At 32.3% G+C, this 20,676-nt stretch overlaps 1 protein-coding gene across 1 annotated transcript; it reads left to right on the forward strand.

Moving 5' to 3' along the window:
• LOC121124404 (uncharacterized) lies at positions 1–9,187 on the forward strand. Its single transcript, XM_071891243.1, has 5 exons — positions 1–136; positions 214–559; positions 623–948; positions 1,720–2,313; positions 7,864–9,187. The coding sequence occupies exons 1-5, from the start codon at positions 56–58 to the stop codon at positions 9,040–9,042; spliced, it is 2,526 nt and encodes an 841-aa protein (XP_071747344.1). The 5' UTR covers positions 1–55; the 3' UTR covers positions 9,043–9,187.
• The last annotated feature ends 11,489 nt before the right edge of the window (positions 9,188–20,676 follow it).

Raw genomic sequence — 20,676 nt, forward strand, 5'->3', positions numbered from 1 at the left:
AGTATATCAGAGACATCCAACAATAAAAGTCGATTTGTAAGGACTGTCAAGAGCTATGTGGCAGACTATAAATATCAATACTTGTATATTCATCATATTCGCTCTTCTAGTTTCAACCCCAAAAAACACCCAAATGGTAAAATTATTTATGTCTACATATATTATGCTTTATTTCAGTCTACTACTCATATATCATTCCACATCAATTTATAGGAAATGAAACATAGTTCTAACTTTTATCATGGCCTGGTATTTAAATCCATTTTCCCAACGAGCAAAAATGACGACAACATTGTAATCATCAAACGTCAACATCGAAACAATGACCCTCAACTCTTGGAAGAGTTTACTTTTATTATCACCTTCAAGTTATTTTCTATGACTCCTCAACCTATATTCACAAGTTCAAATCTGAACATTTGGATTGATTCATTACAAACAAAAAAATATGGGATTCTGAATTTTGGAAGTTATTTTGAATACCTTTTTCCATTGGGCTTTGATATTATTCCTGATACATGGATCACATTGTGTATTTTAAAGAAGGATTCAGATATGGGTAAAACATTAATACTAATATTTAGAGAATTAAGTGAAACCTCGCATAACATATAATACATAGGAAGTCGTATTCGAATACTGTGGGATGAAAATATGATTCTGGATATACACGAAACATTCACTCTTAGAATCACTCCAAAAATTTTTTCTAATTTTTATTTAGGGGGATTTATCCGTAAGCCAAAAACAGTATCAAAACTATATCCTTTTCAAGGTTATATTACCAGAATTATGTCTTTTTCACTTGAAATAAATCTTCCTTATACTAAAAACTTGTACTCAATTATGGATGATGAACATTACAATAATTCATGTTTATTCAATTTGAATGGCTCAGACTACTTTCATTACCTGGGAAAGTATGTATCTTGGAATATTATTCAAAAAGTAAGAGCTTTTATTTTAGTCTAATTTATATATGTGTGGCTAGATATTGGCATGGACTTTAGACTTTTTTGTAATTACTCAGCTTGTAGAAGATACATATATTCTGATCTGAGTTTTTTGTTGCTAAATTCAGAACAATATGTCACTTTTGACATCAATTTTTATTTTAGCTGTAATATTACATTTTCTAATGTTGGTATTTTTTAAAGCAAACTTGCCCTTCGCTGGGGAGGGGGGTAAGTTGGTGCAGTAGTGATCATATATGGATATTAGTAGACACGATAGATGGAAATAATAACTATCCATTGGTATGTTAAAAAAAATCGAAAATGAACGTGGTCACCCTGAAAATGTGTAGAATTTTTTAAAGGAGAGCAGTTACGACAATAAACTTATGACTTATAAACAATAAGCCCCCTCTCTACCTAGCAGTGATACAGTAAGGAATTACTGGGACGTCGACCCTCAATTCTACCCCGAGTCTAACAAGGGCCTACATTTATAATTCCTCAAAGTTACTCTGAATCATTAAAGACCAAACACATTCGGGTCTACACTTTATAGATTATGCGTATGTAAATAATGTTTTCTAGTTAAGAATAAAAGAATAATGAGATCTGCTTTAGAAAATAAATGAAAACATCTATTTAGGTAGGCCCTTTCCACTATAGTATTATTTTCATCTATGGCAGAAATTGAAGAAAACCAACTTGCCTCGTGCCATACTAGCCTCACTCCTCCTAACTTCATTAACGTTCTTTTTCGTTTTAGTATGAAATAGAAGAAATTCCTCCCGCAACAGTTCTTAAATTAATGCCAACCAATTTTCAACTGGCCCTTGAAAATTGTAGACATATCGATGGTAAAATGGTGTTTTATCATAATAATGAATCAGAATATAAATGGTATCAGCATAAAAAAAAAGCCTTTTCAATTTTTCATGATTTTAAATGGGATAAAGGGGAGCCTAATGGAAGGGATCTACAAAATTGTGTTGTATATAATACTGTCAAGGATACATTTAAAGATGAATATTGCTATTCTCAGCTGTCATCCTACTGCTGTACTTTGTCAAGGACTCAATTCATTTTGCGAGGCATTCCTACCGACTTCTCGGAGAAAATGGATAATTTATACTTTCTTAAAATGTTTGGCCAAAAAATGGTTTTTTATGGATACGAACATACTATTATAAAGGAAACAAGGAATTCTATGTGGGTCATAGCCTCCCTATTCGAAAAAAACAAACCTATTGCATTCAATAATCAATCTATTAATTATCCATGGGGGAAAAATACTTGGTTCTTTATCAAGAAATCTGGAAACCATGTTTGGCATGAAGGAATACAGTTAAAATTAACAAGAGTAAGAAAGTTTATAACAATGATTTTGTTTCTCCTAGATAGCAAATACATTAAGCTAATTACTTTTTTTTACAATTTTATATATATTTCTGAGTAATTTATGGATAAGTTTGAATAAACTCGGATTTATAAAGTAATTTTAGGAAAAAACGTCACGCATAAAAGGATTTCAAATTTATGTCATTTGCTTGTATACATAAATGACATGTATATAATTGTTTTAGTAAGCAAAATATCATAAATACAAAATAAAATCCAAATCCTTCGATCCTTCAAAAATCTAAATAAGATGTAATATAGCCAACGGATAAATTGAATCTCAGCGATGAGCAATGTTTTTTTTACGATAAGATATGTACAAATCTTGTATTAATTTAGGTCCTAAAAATATTCATCTCAGGTGGGATAATAACAAATAAGATATTATATCTACATTTTCGATGAACTCTTTACAAACTACCTATAATAGAGTTGAAAAGTTTGTAATTAAACATTACCTTCAAAAATAAGAAAAGGAAAAGCGGGTGTTGCGTGTGCTCTTTCACCCCCCCCCCCATTTTTTTAATAAACTGTGGCTGTGTTGTTAGTATCTCCTTTATGAGGAAGAATTCTCGTCTATCTTTGGTGTAAATTGATTTAAAAATGCATACAAAAAAAAAAAAAAGTCTGAATTTAAATATAGCTAAAATGATCACTTGGTGGAGCGCAAAACCTCCCCCAAAATCACATTGAATGGTGTATCTCAATTTGTTCCAATTTCATGGTCTAATTGCATTTTTATTTTTTCTGTTACACTGAACTTGACTTTTCAAAATTTAATGGCCTCTTACTGTGATTACATATAATCTTCGTACCCAGTTTGATCAAAATCGACCCGAAATTTTTGCTGAAATCCTGGTTACTAACAAAAAGGAGCAAAAACATAACCTCCGTTATAATTTATGATATTAAGAAGCGGACCAATTCAGGATTCCCATAGTCTTCTCGCGTTCTTTTTTTCCTTACAAAGTTATCATCTCTACCCATAAATAGGGAACTGATTTTTGTAGAGCGCGAAAAAAATTGAGAACAGAACTTAGGGTATTACTAACTTCAGACTCTTGTGAACATCAACGGACTCATGTAGAATTTTTTTGGCGGTAAAAATGAATTACTCCATAATAAAACTTTTATTTTAAGTTCTTTAGTGCAGGGAAAATATGCAACAACAGAGTATCCTTTTTCCAAAAAAACAATTAAACTAGTTTTATAAACCACAAAAAGTTTTATTTGTGTTTCATTATGGTAATAAATATTCAAAATTTTATTTAACAAGGCATTGAAAATCATATCAGATAGGCGACGCCCCGCATTGTCCAATGTCCATATCCTAAGTATACTGAATTTTAGTACAGGATGATTTTTCATTTTTTTAGCAGGTTAATTATTTAATAAAAAAAGATAAAAAATTCAATTTTTGCAGATTAAGTAATTTGAAGATTTTACAAAGTTATTACAAATTTATGTTTGTCTGGAATATATATAGGTCTAATAGACGATTTGAAATAACCAAACTAATTTAAAATTCTTGCTCGACATTTAATCTCATGGCATCAATTTTAGGTATTTAGCATAATTATCGATGGAGTTATTTGTGTTCAATTTTTTGGGAATTTCAAAAAATCATAATGAATTTCAAAAATAGTTCTTTGTCTATTATAAATTGAAACAGTTAACTGATTTTCGTTAATCGCTTCAATAAAAACTCAGGAAATAAATTGCAATTAGTTTAAATGTATAAAATATTATGCAAAATCATTTTTGCATAATATTTATTTTCAACGGCAAACGCACACTCCCAAATACTCAAATGTATCATTGATTTAGGTCCCAAACCGCGCAAAAGTTCTGGAAACTAGAGCCTGATATAGTCCTCCAAGAGCTAATCCTGAGTCGTTTTGGCGGTATGGCAGGGGGCAGAGTCCTGTTTGCAAGACTCATGGACGGTCTCTGGCGACCTCTTTGATCCAGGGGAGAACCACAACTCCATAAGCTCCGTAATATCCTCACAACAGTGCACATTATTTCTTCCTCTGAAATTGTAATAGGCTTGAAATATTTTTTGTTGACTCCATGGTGGTGTTTTGGCTACAAATTGAAACATTTATATGTATATTTTACCACAACAAAGCATTGCACATTTATACCGGAAAAATCCAAAATCTGAAGCACTAGATTTCTTTTTTACAGCTTGTAATATATGTATTACATAAAAAAAAGGAAGTTAGTAAAATATGAAACTTATCATATTTAAAAAAATCGTTTAAAAAAATTGGAAAAAAACACAAAACTATTTTTTTGTTCTTCATAAAAAATTACAGTAATACTCATTTCAATAAAAATGGAGTATTTTTAATAGGTCTTAATAGAAATTGGACTTCAGTTTTTAATATGTTCATTTGTGATTTGACTTGCCAATGTGTTGAGTGATTTAGACACGACTTGGACTTGACTTTGCCCTTTGATTTTAGAAAAATTTCCATACAACTATTAAGAAATATATTATTCCAATACAATTAATATTAGAACTGGAAATTTTTGAAAATTTGCAAGTTAGTAAATTGCTTCAGATATAGTTTATGCCCCATTTTTCTAATGACGACTGGCCTTTCCAATACATTAGCATTAAAATATAAATTGTCTCCAAATAACTTTACTTTAAATCTTTCAATACAGCAAACATCAATATTTGTTTCACTCCAAAATATTATTTAGATTACTTTGACAGCTATATATAGCTAATATTTTCAGTACATTAAGGCTGAGTTTTGAAAGGCATCTCGAAGTCATATACCCAAATGGACTAGAAACTTGATTTGAATTTGGACTAAACAACTTGGGACTTGACTTGAAATTAAGCTTCAAGGCCCTGAAATGTCACTCGGACTTTCCAATTAATGACTTTGTATTAAACAATTAACGTAAAAATTGAGTTCAACATATTAATCCTCCTCCCCATCAAAAATGATTGTGTTCTCTTTTTTTGGAAATCAAAATAAGGGTAATTTATTTTGGACTTTCCCCAACCAAAATGGATTTTTTAATGTGCCAAACAATGATCTTTTATCTAAGAATGATACAAATATCATTTATTTGATTAAAACATAAAAAAATCATTCATAAACCACTAAAAGGTCATTGATATAAAAAAGATAGACCTAGGTTATGGATTTTTTAGCATTTTTTTTTCCATTATGTGAATCTCCTTGCTAATTAAAAGAGTGCTTATATAACTCAACTTATTAGACTCAACGATTTCAATTATTTTATACACATTTTCGATAGTTGGCCTCCCAGAGCGTGGTGCATCTTTTACATCAAAATTACCAGAATGGAATCGATGAAATCAAAATTCTGCTTAATTGGCTGATACAGTATCAAGACCATGTCCACTATTCACATTTTCAGCCGCCTGGCTTCCGTTTTCGCCTTTATCGAAGAAAAAATGTATTATATGGCATATTTTCCCTTTGCTGGTGCCTATCTTTGACGCGTTACTCAAACAATCCAGAGTCAAACCATCACAAAACTGTGCTTTTTTTTTTACGAAATCTTATCTTTCTAACACCATTTAACGTAAACCAATTGCATTTATACAGCGCAAGAAACTCATTACTATAACCATCTTTTGTAAGAATAATTTATATCTTGTTACTACAACTATTTTTTGAGTTGACTTCCTACCTATAAACAATCAACAAGTCAAACGAAATGTCTTGGATCTTAGTTCATTTTAGAGGGGTTTAAAGTTCATTTTCATATTTTTATTAAGTTAAAAAGTGCTATAAGTACACATTCTTTCTCTTTTGAACCAGCATTAGACCTCAGCCATTTTCATTCCTCCAGTAACGTGCAAAGTGCGGTGATCTATGTCAGTGATGACGTATTGGAACAATACGTCCGAAAGGTTATTTTGAAAAATACACCTCTCTTGCCAGCCTCGTAGAGAGAGGTGGAGAAAATGAGAGATGAAAAAAAATGCCAGGAAAAGGCTTACCGGCTTCATCAGAGGGGTCACAGGAAATATTGGCGATGATATACTTACTAAGATCCTTGGATATCAATTTACCTCCCTTCGTGTTAGAGGTAAGGTTGAACTGACAAAATCTGAAAAGTCCTACACCTTGATGTGGATCAAGTAGCATTTGAAGATCTGCAAGCTATTGACTTTACACCAAAAAGTGGCTTCTGTAGGAAAGGTGCGCTTTCAGGACCCTCAGAACGCGCCTGTAACTCAAGAAAAGTGAGAAAACTGTGTAAAAGATGATATACCAAGATTAAAATTGTGAACCCTGTGCTGATCAGTCTAATCACACAAAACAACTACGATTGTTTATGATAGTGAAAGTAGTTGCAACGAGGAAATTATTAATGTCGGTGTTGATGCTGGTACTTATAGAAATAATTGTAAAGAAGAGCAAGAAAACAGGCAGTGTTAGAGAAACTACTACTGAGGACCAAGGAATGCCAGATGAACCAGAAAAAAATCTTCTAAATCAAGCAGAGGGTGTGAAAGACTCTGGAAAAAATTTAACTATTTATTCAAAAAGTCGTGAGGACAAAAAGCAGTCCAAAATGTTCTTCAGTTTGGCTGCCAAAACCCTATTATTGAATAAACCCAAACAAAAGGAACCACAATGATTAGCTGCTCTTATATCAACACTGTAAAGGAGCTTACTCTGATTTAAGACTCAGAAAATCTCAAATAGTCTTTATAACAGAGCTTTATAACCTCAGTAATGGCTCAACAAAAAGCCTCGCTCCAAGTGCAAACATTGCCAACATGGGTCAAGACTAAGAGCATGCATTCGAATTGCTAATCATTTTTATGCATGGTTTGTTCCAAAATTCTCTGACAAATATGTTTGTACAGTATGCTTAAAAATAGATGATTTATGATATATTTTTGTGTAGTCTATCTCGTTCAATTGTTATTAGTTGGGAACCAAAAACTATTAACTTATATTTCAAGCCTACAGAGATCATGTGCCATTTTTGGCCCACCTGAGTAAATGGAAAAATACAAGTGCAATGTGCAATATTTGTATAGATGAACCACAAAGGGTATGAGAGATACCAAGCCATTCAAGAAGAAGATTCTTAAATTTATTCAATGTATGTACTCTGGTAAACAGCAATAAATTCTGAACTAGCTAAAACTACAAGTATTATTTATAATATTTCAGTGTGTATTTTTTTAGATTCGACAAAGATTAATTTTTTAATTTGGTAGTTTCCTACAAAAATAGTGTCCTCTACATTTATCGAGTGATCCCTCGCCCTCATTACTGTTTCAGTTATATTTATTAGCTAATATCATAAATTTGAAATCCTTTTATGGGTGACATTTTTTTCTCACATCACCTTAAAAATCAACTTTTATAGAAACTCTACATTTAACTCATCCAAAAATATAAAAGTGTAATAAAAATCATTACCCTTATGGTCCCCCTAAGAGCTATAAGTTATTATATTCCTTCTTTTGAACAATTTCTCATATTTATTTTTTTAGTGTTCTAGAAACGAATTTTCTTGCGATAACGGTACATGCATTGATACTGCTATGGTATGTAATAGCCACAACGACTGCTACAATTCAGAAGATGAAATGAATTGTTCATTAATATACGCTGTAGAGCATCAAAAGGAAAATCCTCCATTTATCTCTTCAAACTTGTCCAAAACTTATATTCTGCTAAAATTTCATCTAAAATCCATCAATAAAATCCAAGAATTCAAGAATTCACTGGATTTAAGCTTTGATATTATTCTAAAATGGAAGGACTCTCGGATATCATTCAATCATTTAAGAGAACTACAGGAGTTTCCATTGACTGAAGAAGAAAAAAACAAAATTTGGATTCCTGCAGTCATATTTGAGAATTTATTAGGAAGCAATAATAAACTCCCAATCAATAGATATGTACAAATATCTGCCTTGAGAGACACAAATGCGACTTGGCAAAACAACCCAATGAGTTTCTTACTGGAGAGATTAATATTTAAAGGCTCAGACGTCACACTCATATTGAAAACCACCAAAAAAATACAAATATATTGCGCATTTGATTTTCATGACTATCCCTTTGATACTCAGACATGCACAGTAGAAATAGGATTATCCTTTCATATACAAGACACAGTCGCCTTTCTTGTAGACGAGGATTCCATCACTTATGATAATATTGATCATTTACAGTATGACATCAATGATATGCAATTGAAATTGGTGAATTCTACAGGGGTTGTGTATATTCAAATGAGACGAATATTATATAGTATCATATGGACTACGTATATCCCAACCTTCTCTCTACAAATCGTTGCAATCATCACATTGTTTTTCCCTCCGAACAGATTTGACATTACTGTCAATATTACTATAACGACAACTTTGGTCATCTACACACTCTACCAAAGTGTATCCACTTCTCTCCCTCCCACGACTTACCACAAAATGATTGATTACTGGCTCATTTTCTCTCTTATCATGCCATTCTTTGTTTTTATACTGGAAATGCTACCAGAGCTTCAAAAACCAAAAGTTAAAAAAGTTAATATAATCTATGACATCACAATTCGACTATTAAGTAAGTATGGTAAGTTTGTAATCATTACAGTTACCATATTATTTGACATTGGCTATTGGCTATACAATTTTTCTAATGAACTGATTTATATTTTTGGATAACTTATTCAAGGATGGATTTATTCAAAGTTGTATTATTTATTTTGTTATTTGAGTTTCATATGATTTAATAGAATAAAAGAATATCATTTTTTGTGAAGGAATTCAGGTTTTTTGTAGTTTAGAAAATACATAATATATTTACAAACCTACTGTGTCAGTCCTTATTTATTCGGTCTAGTTGAGTCTTACGACAACTCCTTAAATGTCTATTCTTGGATTTTCCCCTAAAAATATCATTGGTTTATTCAGCCAAATAGGATATATCAATTAATACTTACCTTAAAAGAAGAGAAAGCATGCAATACGTACATACGGTATGAGTTATTCAATTGTTTTTACTGAATTGATTAGTATATTATAGTAAATAAGAGTAGATTGTAGGGAATTTATTCAGTATTAATAATAACACAGTCCAACAGCAAAAATAGTACAAAAACAGTATATGCTCAATTTAATAGAGTTTGATCCCCTGATTCCAAATATGTCCTAATTTTTTTATCTCATAGCTTCGTGGCCTTCAGAAAAACTAATAGCAGAGTACCTATACTTGTTAGAAATTCTTGACGTTGAATGTGATAAGGAACATTATTGTGATGGTTTTATATTTTGGTAAAATTTTCAAGTGCATGACAAAACAATTAGTTTCTGAAGTAAATGGAAATATTAAAAAAGATATAAAAAGAACATATATTAAAATAAAAACTTAAGAATAAAAAAGTATTCAAAAATTGAATGGTGTGGATTATAATGATGAATTTTTTCATAAGGAATAATAATGTTTTTCAAATTTTATGAAAATTTCGCTGGTCTAATTGTGCTGTACAATGTTACACTATCACAGTTTGATCCCCTAATTCCAAATATGCCCATATTTTATCTCTCATAGTCTTATGGCCTTCAGAAAAAAGCCATACATTTTAGTCATTTTTGGCTCAATAATGTTCTTTATCACATTCACCGTCAAGAATTTCTAACAAATAGGTCTTCCGCTATTAGTTCTAAAATATTATAATGAGCGAAAAAATTCTTTTGGATTTTTTATTAAAGATATAATTTATGTAAGTATTGAATAACAAAACCTAGACACTAAGAAAAGTAAGCACTATAATTAATTTTGTAGGACTTCCACGGCATTCTGGAACGAAGTAACGACACTTATGAAAAACCTTCCACCAATGAGAGTAGTCAACAAAATCTCACGTTTTTACTACATACCTATATATTTAGAAGTATATACTTTTAATAAGTGTAAATCGTAGTAAATTAATCAATTATCAAACTTACTCTCTCTCCCTCCTAAAATTCCAACCTCGGCGACTTTAAAAGCGAGGAGGATTGGGAAACAAAACATAAGGATGAACTGTGGATCCTCTGACTCAGAGACAATGAAACTCTATCAAGTGTTTCAAATAAGAGTCCTCTTACTCCTACTCTTAATGTTCCCAGGTATAAGTGTCCTCCTAGACTCTTATCTTGTAGGACCACACCTCCCTCTCTCTCTCACCCCCAACTCGGACAGAAGTGGTTACTTCTCTGATCCCGGCTCGCGACCCTAACCTAGAGGGGAGTATTTATGTCAAAAGGATTTTAATAGATCTTCTCTGTCTTTACTCAGGAATCTATTTCATCACCTCTAATATCATCAACCTTCATTCCCTTTCCATATGCCTATCCTCCCGTTCCACTTGAGCATGCCCATTTCCTTAATTGCTTTTGGAGCCCAATGTGGGTTCCAAATTTCTCAGGCACCCTATTCTCCCTAATGGAGCAAAATTATATTATGCCAAATTATACACGGGTATAATTCCAATTTCTTACTCATATTAATCTCTCTACTTGTTGTGTCTTGACGAGGTTGAAGGATAAAAACTATTCCATACCAGGAATCCAGGACGACCAAGAGAAACAAAGAGAATGCGTGGTGGAATGAGACTAGAAGGAGTTATATATAAAAAGTATATTATAAACATCATTCTTACTCGAAACTACTTTTAATAACTACATGAGAGTTACAGCTATTTATACTATTAAGATAGAAGCTAAAACAGTACTTTACATATACACATATTAAATAATAATAAGAAAAAGAGGGGAAGAAGAAGGAAGGAAAGAAGAAGCTTTTTAGTTTACACTGCACTACTCTTTTAAACTTCTCGGATGGCTTGACTACAACGCCTCGTATTATTTTATGGTTGGATGTCACAATCCTGGATTAAAATTATGAAATTCCAAAGTCATCTTAGAAGTGTAATTATGGATTCTTCTAGTAGATAAGATGAAATCTTCTTCACCTCATTACGGACTTTTTAATGCTGAAGCCTCTTTAGTATTGTAATGAGGTCATCGTCTCAAAGCATCAAATGAAATGAATAATTGGCTGAGGGAGAAAATTACTGTAATATCAGACTTTATAATAATGCAATAATAAAAAAAAAAGTGAGGAACTCTTCTGCTGTTGGCAGCCATCTAAGTACCTGTCATATAGGTCTGTGAAACAGTTATGGACTAGCGTGATAAACTTTAGTCATCAAATTAATTTCTTATAAGACAATAAGGATTGTTTGGATTTCGTGGAACATTCGAATATATGGATCTGAGTCAACATATAATTCCATTCAACTCCTACTGATATTAAGTGTCGTATGCATGTTGAAAACCAAAATCTTATTTTCCATGTTCATACTGGAGCTTCTGTCAATATTATTCCACTAAAATTTGCGTGACGATGTCATATCGCCGCAAAAAGTAAAAAATTAATACTTTGGAATGATTTTCCGGTTACTCTACTAGGAGTCACTCGTACTATTATTCGATATCCCAAGAACAAGAAACCATATAGTGTAATTGATTGTCGTGAAACAGGATCTTACTCCTCTTTTGGGTCTTAAGGCTACAGAAGCAATGACGTTGGTGAAAACCAACGAATGTCAGATAGAACGGGTATCAATGGTATCCATTACAGACAAACTCTCGAATGCTTTGACGGTCTGGGCACACTACAAGGCCAGGTGTCTTTAAATATAGGTGAATCAGTACAGCCTGTCATATCACCGTCACGTCGCATAACTGTGCCAATTCAACATAAAGTAAACGCTAAGCTAGATATACTCGTGAGTATTGGAGTAATAGAACCTGTAAGTGAACCTACTCCCTGGGTTAGTCAAATTGTAATTGTAGAGAAGATGTCCGGGGATATGTTTAGATCCCTGCAATCTCAATAAAGCTCTCAAACGTGAACATTATCAAATACCACTACTTGAAGATACTCTGTATAATATGTCCCAATCAAAAATTTCTCGAAACTTGATGCTAAATCTGCTTATTGGCATTGTGAGCTTGATAAATCGTCAAGTCAACTCACAACATTTCAATCTCTATTTGGTCGCTATAAATGGTGACGTTTGGCATTCGGTCTCTTCTGATATATTTTAAAAGAAAATTATTAAAACTGTATCTGGTATCAAAGGGTAGAATGTATTGCTGATGACATTGTGGTACATGGTAAACATGTTACCAAACATTATCTTAATTTGAATGTATTTTAAAAACGATGTCAAAAGATATATATTAAACTAAACACGGACAAACTTGAATTACACTTTCCAAAAATTACTTTCATGGGACACCTTCTTGGTAATTCTGGTGTTGAAATTGATCCGGAGAAGTCTCACGCGATTAAGGAAATGAATAAACCAAAAAATCTGGAGGAGTTTCCTCGTTTTTTTGGTATAGTAAACGGTTAGGCAACAAGGCCATAAGTTGGAATTTTATTCCTTGCATATGCTGTGATATGACCAGTAACTATAGAGCTTGGCGGCGTAGGGGGTCATCTCCTCGGGAGAATGTTCACATTTGCACCCGAATTGATTAAAAAGGTAACCAATTCTCAATCCACGATCAGGTCAACATATGGTCTTTGACAGGGTTCTGAACATGAGACGTGGTACGTACACTCCGTAACAATGGTGCTAACCGTAGAATTGCAGTAGGAAGCAAAGTGATCAGGGGAATGGTACTTGCGGCACTTCTTGACAATTGTAGGACAACTTGCAAGGCGGGGCACATGTGAATACCCACATAAGTAACAGGGCGTCTTCGAAAGTTGTACATTACCCTGAGGTCGGTCTCGATGAGAATTAATACTTCCGGGCCGACGTGTCCCCTTGGGGCCTTTATACTCAGACATGAGAACTGCTCTGTTCATCTGAAGGTAGTGGGTTTCCGCATTCTTTAAAGCTCGACCCAGCTGCATCACTTCTTCCAGCTTGACGATCTTTTTCTCAAACACCAGCTGACACAATTTGGGCGGATATATTCATGACAATATTTCCAACGAAGACATCATCCTTATAGTTATATATTATAGTTAGCACAGAGAAGCTTACTGAATCTGGCTTGGGTGCGGAGGCGTGTATCAAACGTCATCAAACGGCTCTCCCACACTCTTTTCAACTCTGTCAGGTAAAAGTACTCAAAAAGTATCGGGGAGAATGTTTCATTCATGCCCTGGATGAGTGCGGCAAAAGAATCTTCGTATTCTCTGGCTTCAGTTCTAGTGTTTTTTACCACTGTTGCACTTGAGAGCCGGTACTGTGAAGGAGTTATTCTGCCTTCTTCTCTGTACTCATGTCTCCGAATAGGAGGACGTAGGCTTTAAACTCATCTTTCTGTATGGCATAACGATGAACCCTTCTCGGCCCGCCATGTCAAAAGGTGGAGGTTGTGAGACGCCGAAAAGGCTCTGGCTTGCTTCTGGTAAAGCAGTCGTTGATGTTTTCTCAGTGTCTCTTACCGAGGAGACATCAAAATCAAAATTTGAGGGATCGCACCCGCATGCAGTGAGATGCTTCATGATAAGGGAGGCTAGATCCGCCTTCCTCTTGCCCTCCAGCAGCTCCTCACTCTCGACAAGCTCCATAGAAGTATATTCGGATCAGAGCTCTGCTAAGCTCATGTATGGGAGAATTGAACCATCTGCCAAGATGTTCTGTATAATTACCTATGAGTAAAACACTAATTGATATCTCCGACTTATCGCCATTTTCTATTTATTAATTATATGTCTAGTGAAAAGAGAGGTACCCACGCTACTAAAATACAGAGTTCTTTTAGATATAAAATACTGTGATAGATAAAACTGGTAAAGTACACCTACTTAATACTATAAAAGAAATAAATAACAGCCCCCAGATTTAAAGTGGAGATTACATACCCTATGATCATTAATGAAATCGCTCGCAGGTCTCCAAAGAACCTAATTAAGGATGCAGGTGCACAGGCTGGTGGTTACAGTTTACAGAAGTCCTGGTGCCAAACCATTGTAATGTAGTACCGAAAAGCTCATTAAGGGGCACTTGTCCAAGGCTAGCTCATGATTGAATTTGTAAATACATACAAGAAAAATATTTTTTTTACCACGGCTTTTGTATTTGGAAGACATTTCAAAAGTTTTGTATTCTTGGGCTAAAACCAAAATAACACTCAATACGGATTTAGTAATTGATTACTAAACTGACCATCCCTCATGCAAAACCCTTCAGGCAGATATCAGTGCTCGTTTTGTCTACATGCCTTGAGAATCAGTAATGAAGTTCCTCCTGAATTCCACCAATCTTTCTCAGGTCAGGATGGTACAAGATAAATCTGCTGAATTAAGTGTCCTACCCTTTTATCCAAGCAATGAATTGCACTCACATAACTCCTCCTCTTCAATAAATTAATGTAAGGTCATTGATGTATCGGGCTCTTCTATAGCGAACCCGTTCATTAACTCAAATAAATCTGAAGTTAGGCAGGTGCCCCCCATAACAGTGGTTCCCTAACTTACAAATACTCCTGCAACCCTTATCTGCCGAATATTCAACTATAAAGGGGCGCTAGATGCAGACAGTACTCCAATTACTAGAAGAATAGTAGTTAAAGGTATTTCCCCTCCTGTTGGGAGACAAATAAACATGAATAACAGAAATACTTATGCCCTTTTGGCAGGGCTTAAAAGTAGATGACTTAGGCAACATCATTTCACTATTTTTTATTCCTCTTATTTTGCTTCATTGTTCCAATCACATTTATAATGCTTTGGAGAATATCCTTTTGTATATCAAAATTTACTACATAGGCACATCCTAAGTCCTTTTTTGATATTGGTTGGTAGTTTCATCTCATTAAAGCACAAAACAGTTAAGTTTCCATTTGGAGTTTTGTTGGATTTGATTTGTTGAGTGATAATTTTAATAATATTTGATTGTATTCCGGGAGTTGTTTTAAAATTTCGTATCCACCATTTGAGGGTTGTTACACTAGGAACCGGAGGTGGACCATGGGATTGAATATAACGGTAGGCTTTTGAGGAAAGAGACTTCAGTATCAGTCCTTTAACAAAATCCTCCTCATTCCATTTTCCAAACCTCTTCCCACTGATAATGAGTTTACATTGAGATTTAGTAAATCTCTTTTCCAGTTCTCCTTTCATCGCTTCCTTAAAATTAGATTTGGATTTTAGTAATCTATATTCCGATTGAAGGATTTTCACTTTTTCGTCTAAATCTGCATTCTGTTTCCTTAGTGATTGGAGTTCTAGAAAGAGTGGATCTTTTCTGGTATTAGAAACCCTACTAATTTGTATAATCCGGGATACACATGCTTGATTAGATGCGTTAATCTTTTATAACACAAGTGTTTGAGTTGATTTTACGTTGGTTTAGGATGATTTGTATAATGTCTCCAAATATATTTTATTAAAATCTTCTTCAAAATGGTCCACTATCCTAATTGCAAACGAATTTCCAGACAAATCTGTACAAACTTTATTTTATCTACGAATCCAATATTCCATTTGAAATGCCTTTTCTGGCACCTGAAAAAAAAGCTAAAGTGTAATTTTCTCCAATTTATTTTTTTGCCCTTTAGTTTTTTGAATGTGAATGAATTTAGAAATCGTATTTATTCTTATAGTTGCGTTTTGATATGCGAGATTTTTTTTTGATTTGTAATTCATCCTCCTATCCTGTCTCCTTGAGTTCCAAAAAACAACTTTTGTGTTTTGGGTATAGAAGCACCCATGCCAAATTTGATTCTCTTGAGTTTTAAGGGAGTGGGAATCTATAAAGGACACACACAAAAAATATACAAATGTGATATTCCTTATCAATATGAATGTTGAATAAAGAAAAGGGTGTCGTTTTTCATCATTTTTTTAGCCTAAAAACGGAAATATGTCGAGCTCAGAACAAGATACCGAATCAATAAAAACAATTTTATAATTATGAAAAAACCCTTTTATACGTTAGTTTTATTCATTGTCGTAAGGGTAATATGTTTTAAAATTCAGAGCACTGCGAGAAAAACTATGATCAGTTTTGGATTCTGCAATGGTAGATAAATACCTTTTTGACTTGAATTCATTTGTAGAAAAATTGTGTTCCCCAGTGAATTATTATATTCAATATAATTATTATCATCAACAAACTGCATCCTATGAATGATTTTATACATTATTATAATTTGGGTTAACATATCAGCTACTTACTTTTCGAACTAATGTATTATAGAAAAAAAGATCGTCATAAAATATAACATTGACACATTTGCTTGAATTAAATTTATGTGTATGTTTATATGAATATATATTTAATAAAAATATAGTATCTATTTATTTATCACTATTAACATACGACTTTATTCTTTAACATACATACTTCTAAATACTTCTTGTATAAAGCTATAAGTATACAAATTTTGATTAATTTTAATAGAACAAAATAAATTTAGTGTTAAAAAATTGTTCGTATTCTTATTCGCAAGATGTTACCTTTATTGTATCACGCAACCTTTCTTCCAAAAGGAGGCCCGAAATCATCTGGTAGCTAGCTTAAATGCCCTTTCGTCATTAATGGGTTAAGTACCATACCAACTTCTATTTATTTTTTGATTAATTCCGTATTACCATTGTCATATTGTTTCTTCAATATTTTTAAAATGTATAACTTATATATATATCGTGGTATTAAAATCCTACATAGTATTTTACAGTATTATAATCAGTTATAATATTGTTTCGTAATTACTAATTTAGTAGGCTTCAAGACATAAAAAATGGATTTTTAGAAAGCTACGAATATATTTTTGTGTCTGCTAAAACTTTGTGGAAAAAAAAAAAAATTAGCTGATATTGCTATAATACAATCAAAATTGACTTTTTAAAAAGGTTAATTTTTGTCAACTTTCAAACATTCCCGGTAAATTACGGGTATGATACAGAAAACTCTAGGCTTTCGCTAAAACCGGTCACAATTATTTCAGCTGACATGGATATTAGAGGGCTTGCAACATTTTGATTTTAATAACATGTTCAGATAGTAAGTTACAGGGGCTTGAGAATACTATTTGTTTATGGTTACAAATAAATTGTTTTTTCATATACAAGTATGTGTAAAAAAAACCTAAAAACCACCGCCAATTCATTCAACACATCCAAGGAACCCCTCTAATAGCAAAAATAGTTCCTAGCCCTCGGGTTACTTAGGGTATTTGTGGGGTACCCCTGGCTACTTAAAGCCCACATGAAGAATGAAGTTAGAACAAAATACGGACAATTTTCTCGTAGGCAATTTTCCTAACTAATACATCCTAGGAACCTCTAAAATACGAAATAATAGTTAAAGCCCTTGGTTTGCAAATTGAAAACTGCATTTTTTCTGTGTTTTTACACTAATTAACTGTTTTTTCTTATGGGTGCTACGTTATATTTAAATAACATTGTTTGTATTTCAATAGTCATATCAATAATTTTTTTCCCTTATAATTTTGAAATTTATAATGTGTTATTATTCATCATTAAGTTAGAACAAAATACGGACAATTTTCTCACATGAAATTTTCCTAACTAGTAATTTTCCGGAAATTTGATGGTTCAGGAGTTAGAAAAACGCCAATTAGTTTAAATAAATCGATAAAAACATCTCTGTAAGTGCACATGGGGTTGGAAAAAATCTTTCGAACTGTGAATACATACATTGTCTTGGAAGGGTTTTTCTTTCTCTGAGCCATCAGACTTGACGAAGTCTTTATTGACTCAACAATGCTTTGCCATGGGTAAGAGTACATTCTTGTATAAGAAAGTTTTGTGTTACGAATTTTATTTTTAGATTTTTTTTCAAAAAGCAAGGGTTTTTTTTTTTCGTAAAATTGAATATTTAAATTTTTTTTTCTAAAACGCTCTGTTTTTTGCGAATACCAGTGAATTTGGCAATTTTTTTCGTGAATAGTTTTGGATTTGTGAAATTTTTTTCCAAAAAATTTAATTTTCTGTGAATAACTATATATTTTTTAACTTTTTCTCCAAAAATTTAATATTTGATTTTTTTTTTCGAAAAATTTTGTATGAATAATTTTATTTTTTTGAAAACAGCTAGGGATTTTTGATTTTTTTTTCATAAAAGTTAATATTTAAAATTTTTTCACAAAAACAGAAGTTTTTGTGAATACCAGTGAATTTTGGAATTTTTTTTTGAATAATTGTGGATTAATTTAATTATTAAATTTGATATTGTAACAACGTAATAATTTTTTTTTTTTTTCTAAAAGAAATTTAATTTTTAATTTTTTTTTGTTAATTCCAAAAACCAATTATTCAACAAAAATAATCCTGTGGACGCCCCGGTTAGTAAAATGCTATTCTTTAGCTATTATTAAAAATATTAAAAAATTTGCATCAGGATTTTTTTTCTTTTGTAATTGTTACAACACTAATATTTACTTTTTGACAATTGATGGCGTCAAGAGAATTCACGTTATCTCATATATAAATCCTCCATATTTTTATAAAAAATTCAAAGGACTAACGGTTCTAAGACTGGACTGGACTGAATAAATAAGAACCCATCCAGCACTAGTTCTAAGTACATAAAAACCTCTTCTTACTAATGAGTTAATTTTGTTTGTTTGTGTATATGGAATACTACCGGATGATGTTTTATTGACAGGTTCAAATGTATATAATCACTATAAGGGCCTTAGCAAATAAGTTTATAACAAACAAACAAGCAAGCAAACAGGGAGGGTTTGAATACTTGTTTTAGGTATATCAAGAAAATAATAAAATTCAAAATCAAATACCTTTTCTAAGAAAAGGAAGTTTGGGAGATTAAATCCTTCGTGTTGCCCGTTATTTAATAGTTCATTAAAATGTTGATTGTGTGGTATTTGTATATTTGCTTTTTGGCTATGGATTGGACAGATTGAAGGAAATGTGACTAATAAGTACAATATATGGATAAAAATAAATATTTTGTTTCCGAAATTAAATTTTTAGAAATTCCAGAGTACTTCCATTTTTGAAATTTTCATGGAAAATGTATTTTTTATCTTTTCTCGGCACCCCTTTGACAACGATCTAGTAATGACATTATTTCTCATAAATTGAATAAAATTATCGAAATGATTTCCAGATTGATCTATATGAGGTGTGTTGTCCCCTTCAAAGTAATTCCGCTCAGATACAATAACCTTGTGCCAACGCTTTTTCCAATCCTCGAAGCACTCTTCGTTATACCCTTAATCTCTTCCAGCAATACAGTCTTTGTCCCCTGAATCGTTGCAAATCTCCGTGCTTTCATAGGTTTCTTCAGTTTTGGGAACAAAAAAAAGTAAGAAGGGGCTAAATCCAATCTGAGGCATGATTGTGGTGCTGCTTTTGGGCAAAAAATCTCTCATAAGCAAAGATGAGAGATGCAAAATCCATTAATTGTTTTCCCCCAATTCCACTTAATTTGATTTTTTGAACAAAATTTGATACCAATTTTTTAATCCATGTCTGCCAATAGCAAAAAATCGCCAAATATGCGAAATACTTTTAACCGTTATGCATCTCACAAACAAACTAAACAAATTATATTGCTGAAAGAGTCAATATTTTTTGTTCGTGGGGAGTGTACTAACATAAAAATAACTAAGCAAGAAATACTCAATATTACTCGCTGTTTTTCATGAGCACACTCACACGTAGTTACTCAAAACTTAGATGTTCTCTCTTCAAGAATGAAAGTATAATAATGACAGCAGAAAAAACCTTTTTTACCTCTATTTTGTCGTTATTGTGAGGGTTTAACATTTGATATTTAAAAACGTTAAATTATTTGTTCACTAAAAAGTAATTTAGAAGGTTCATAGACCATTTTATGGTCAAACTTCTAGAGTAAGTAGGATAATAAAAACTTAAATATTTCTATCAGAAATTTACTAGTGGTTAAATTAGATATAATGTTGCGGATCGGATGGGGCTACATAACTCAAAAGAAATGAATCTGTTCTCAGTAGTATCTACATTACAATAATGCATTGATTTTTAATCAAATATAAACATTAATAAACAAATTACATAAATATTTTAATATCCTCATTGTTGAACTCAATAGACCTTGGCCTGTGTTTTTATTTATTCAATATTTAATTAAGAAATTTGCTACGCAATGTTTACCTTTTTGGTGGTATTTACACATCGCTAGAGGTACGCACGTGCTTTGTTCAATTTTTGAAGAAAAAAGCCGTTGGTTAACAATTCCAGAAACCCATAAAATTGGCTTTTAATTAGTACTACTGAAATCATTTCAATAGAAGTTACTTCGTAAATGAAAA

Source organism: Lepeophtheirus salmonis, chromosome 9, assembly GCF_016086655.4.
Source record: "Lepeophtheirus salmonis chromosome 9, UVic_Lsal_1.4, whole genome shotgun sequence".
In the NCBI taxonomy this organism is placed as follows: Eukaryota; Metazoa; Arthropoda; class Copepoda; order Siphonostomatoida; family Caligidae; genus Lepeophtheirus; species Lepeophtheirus salmonis.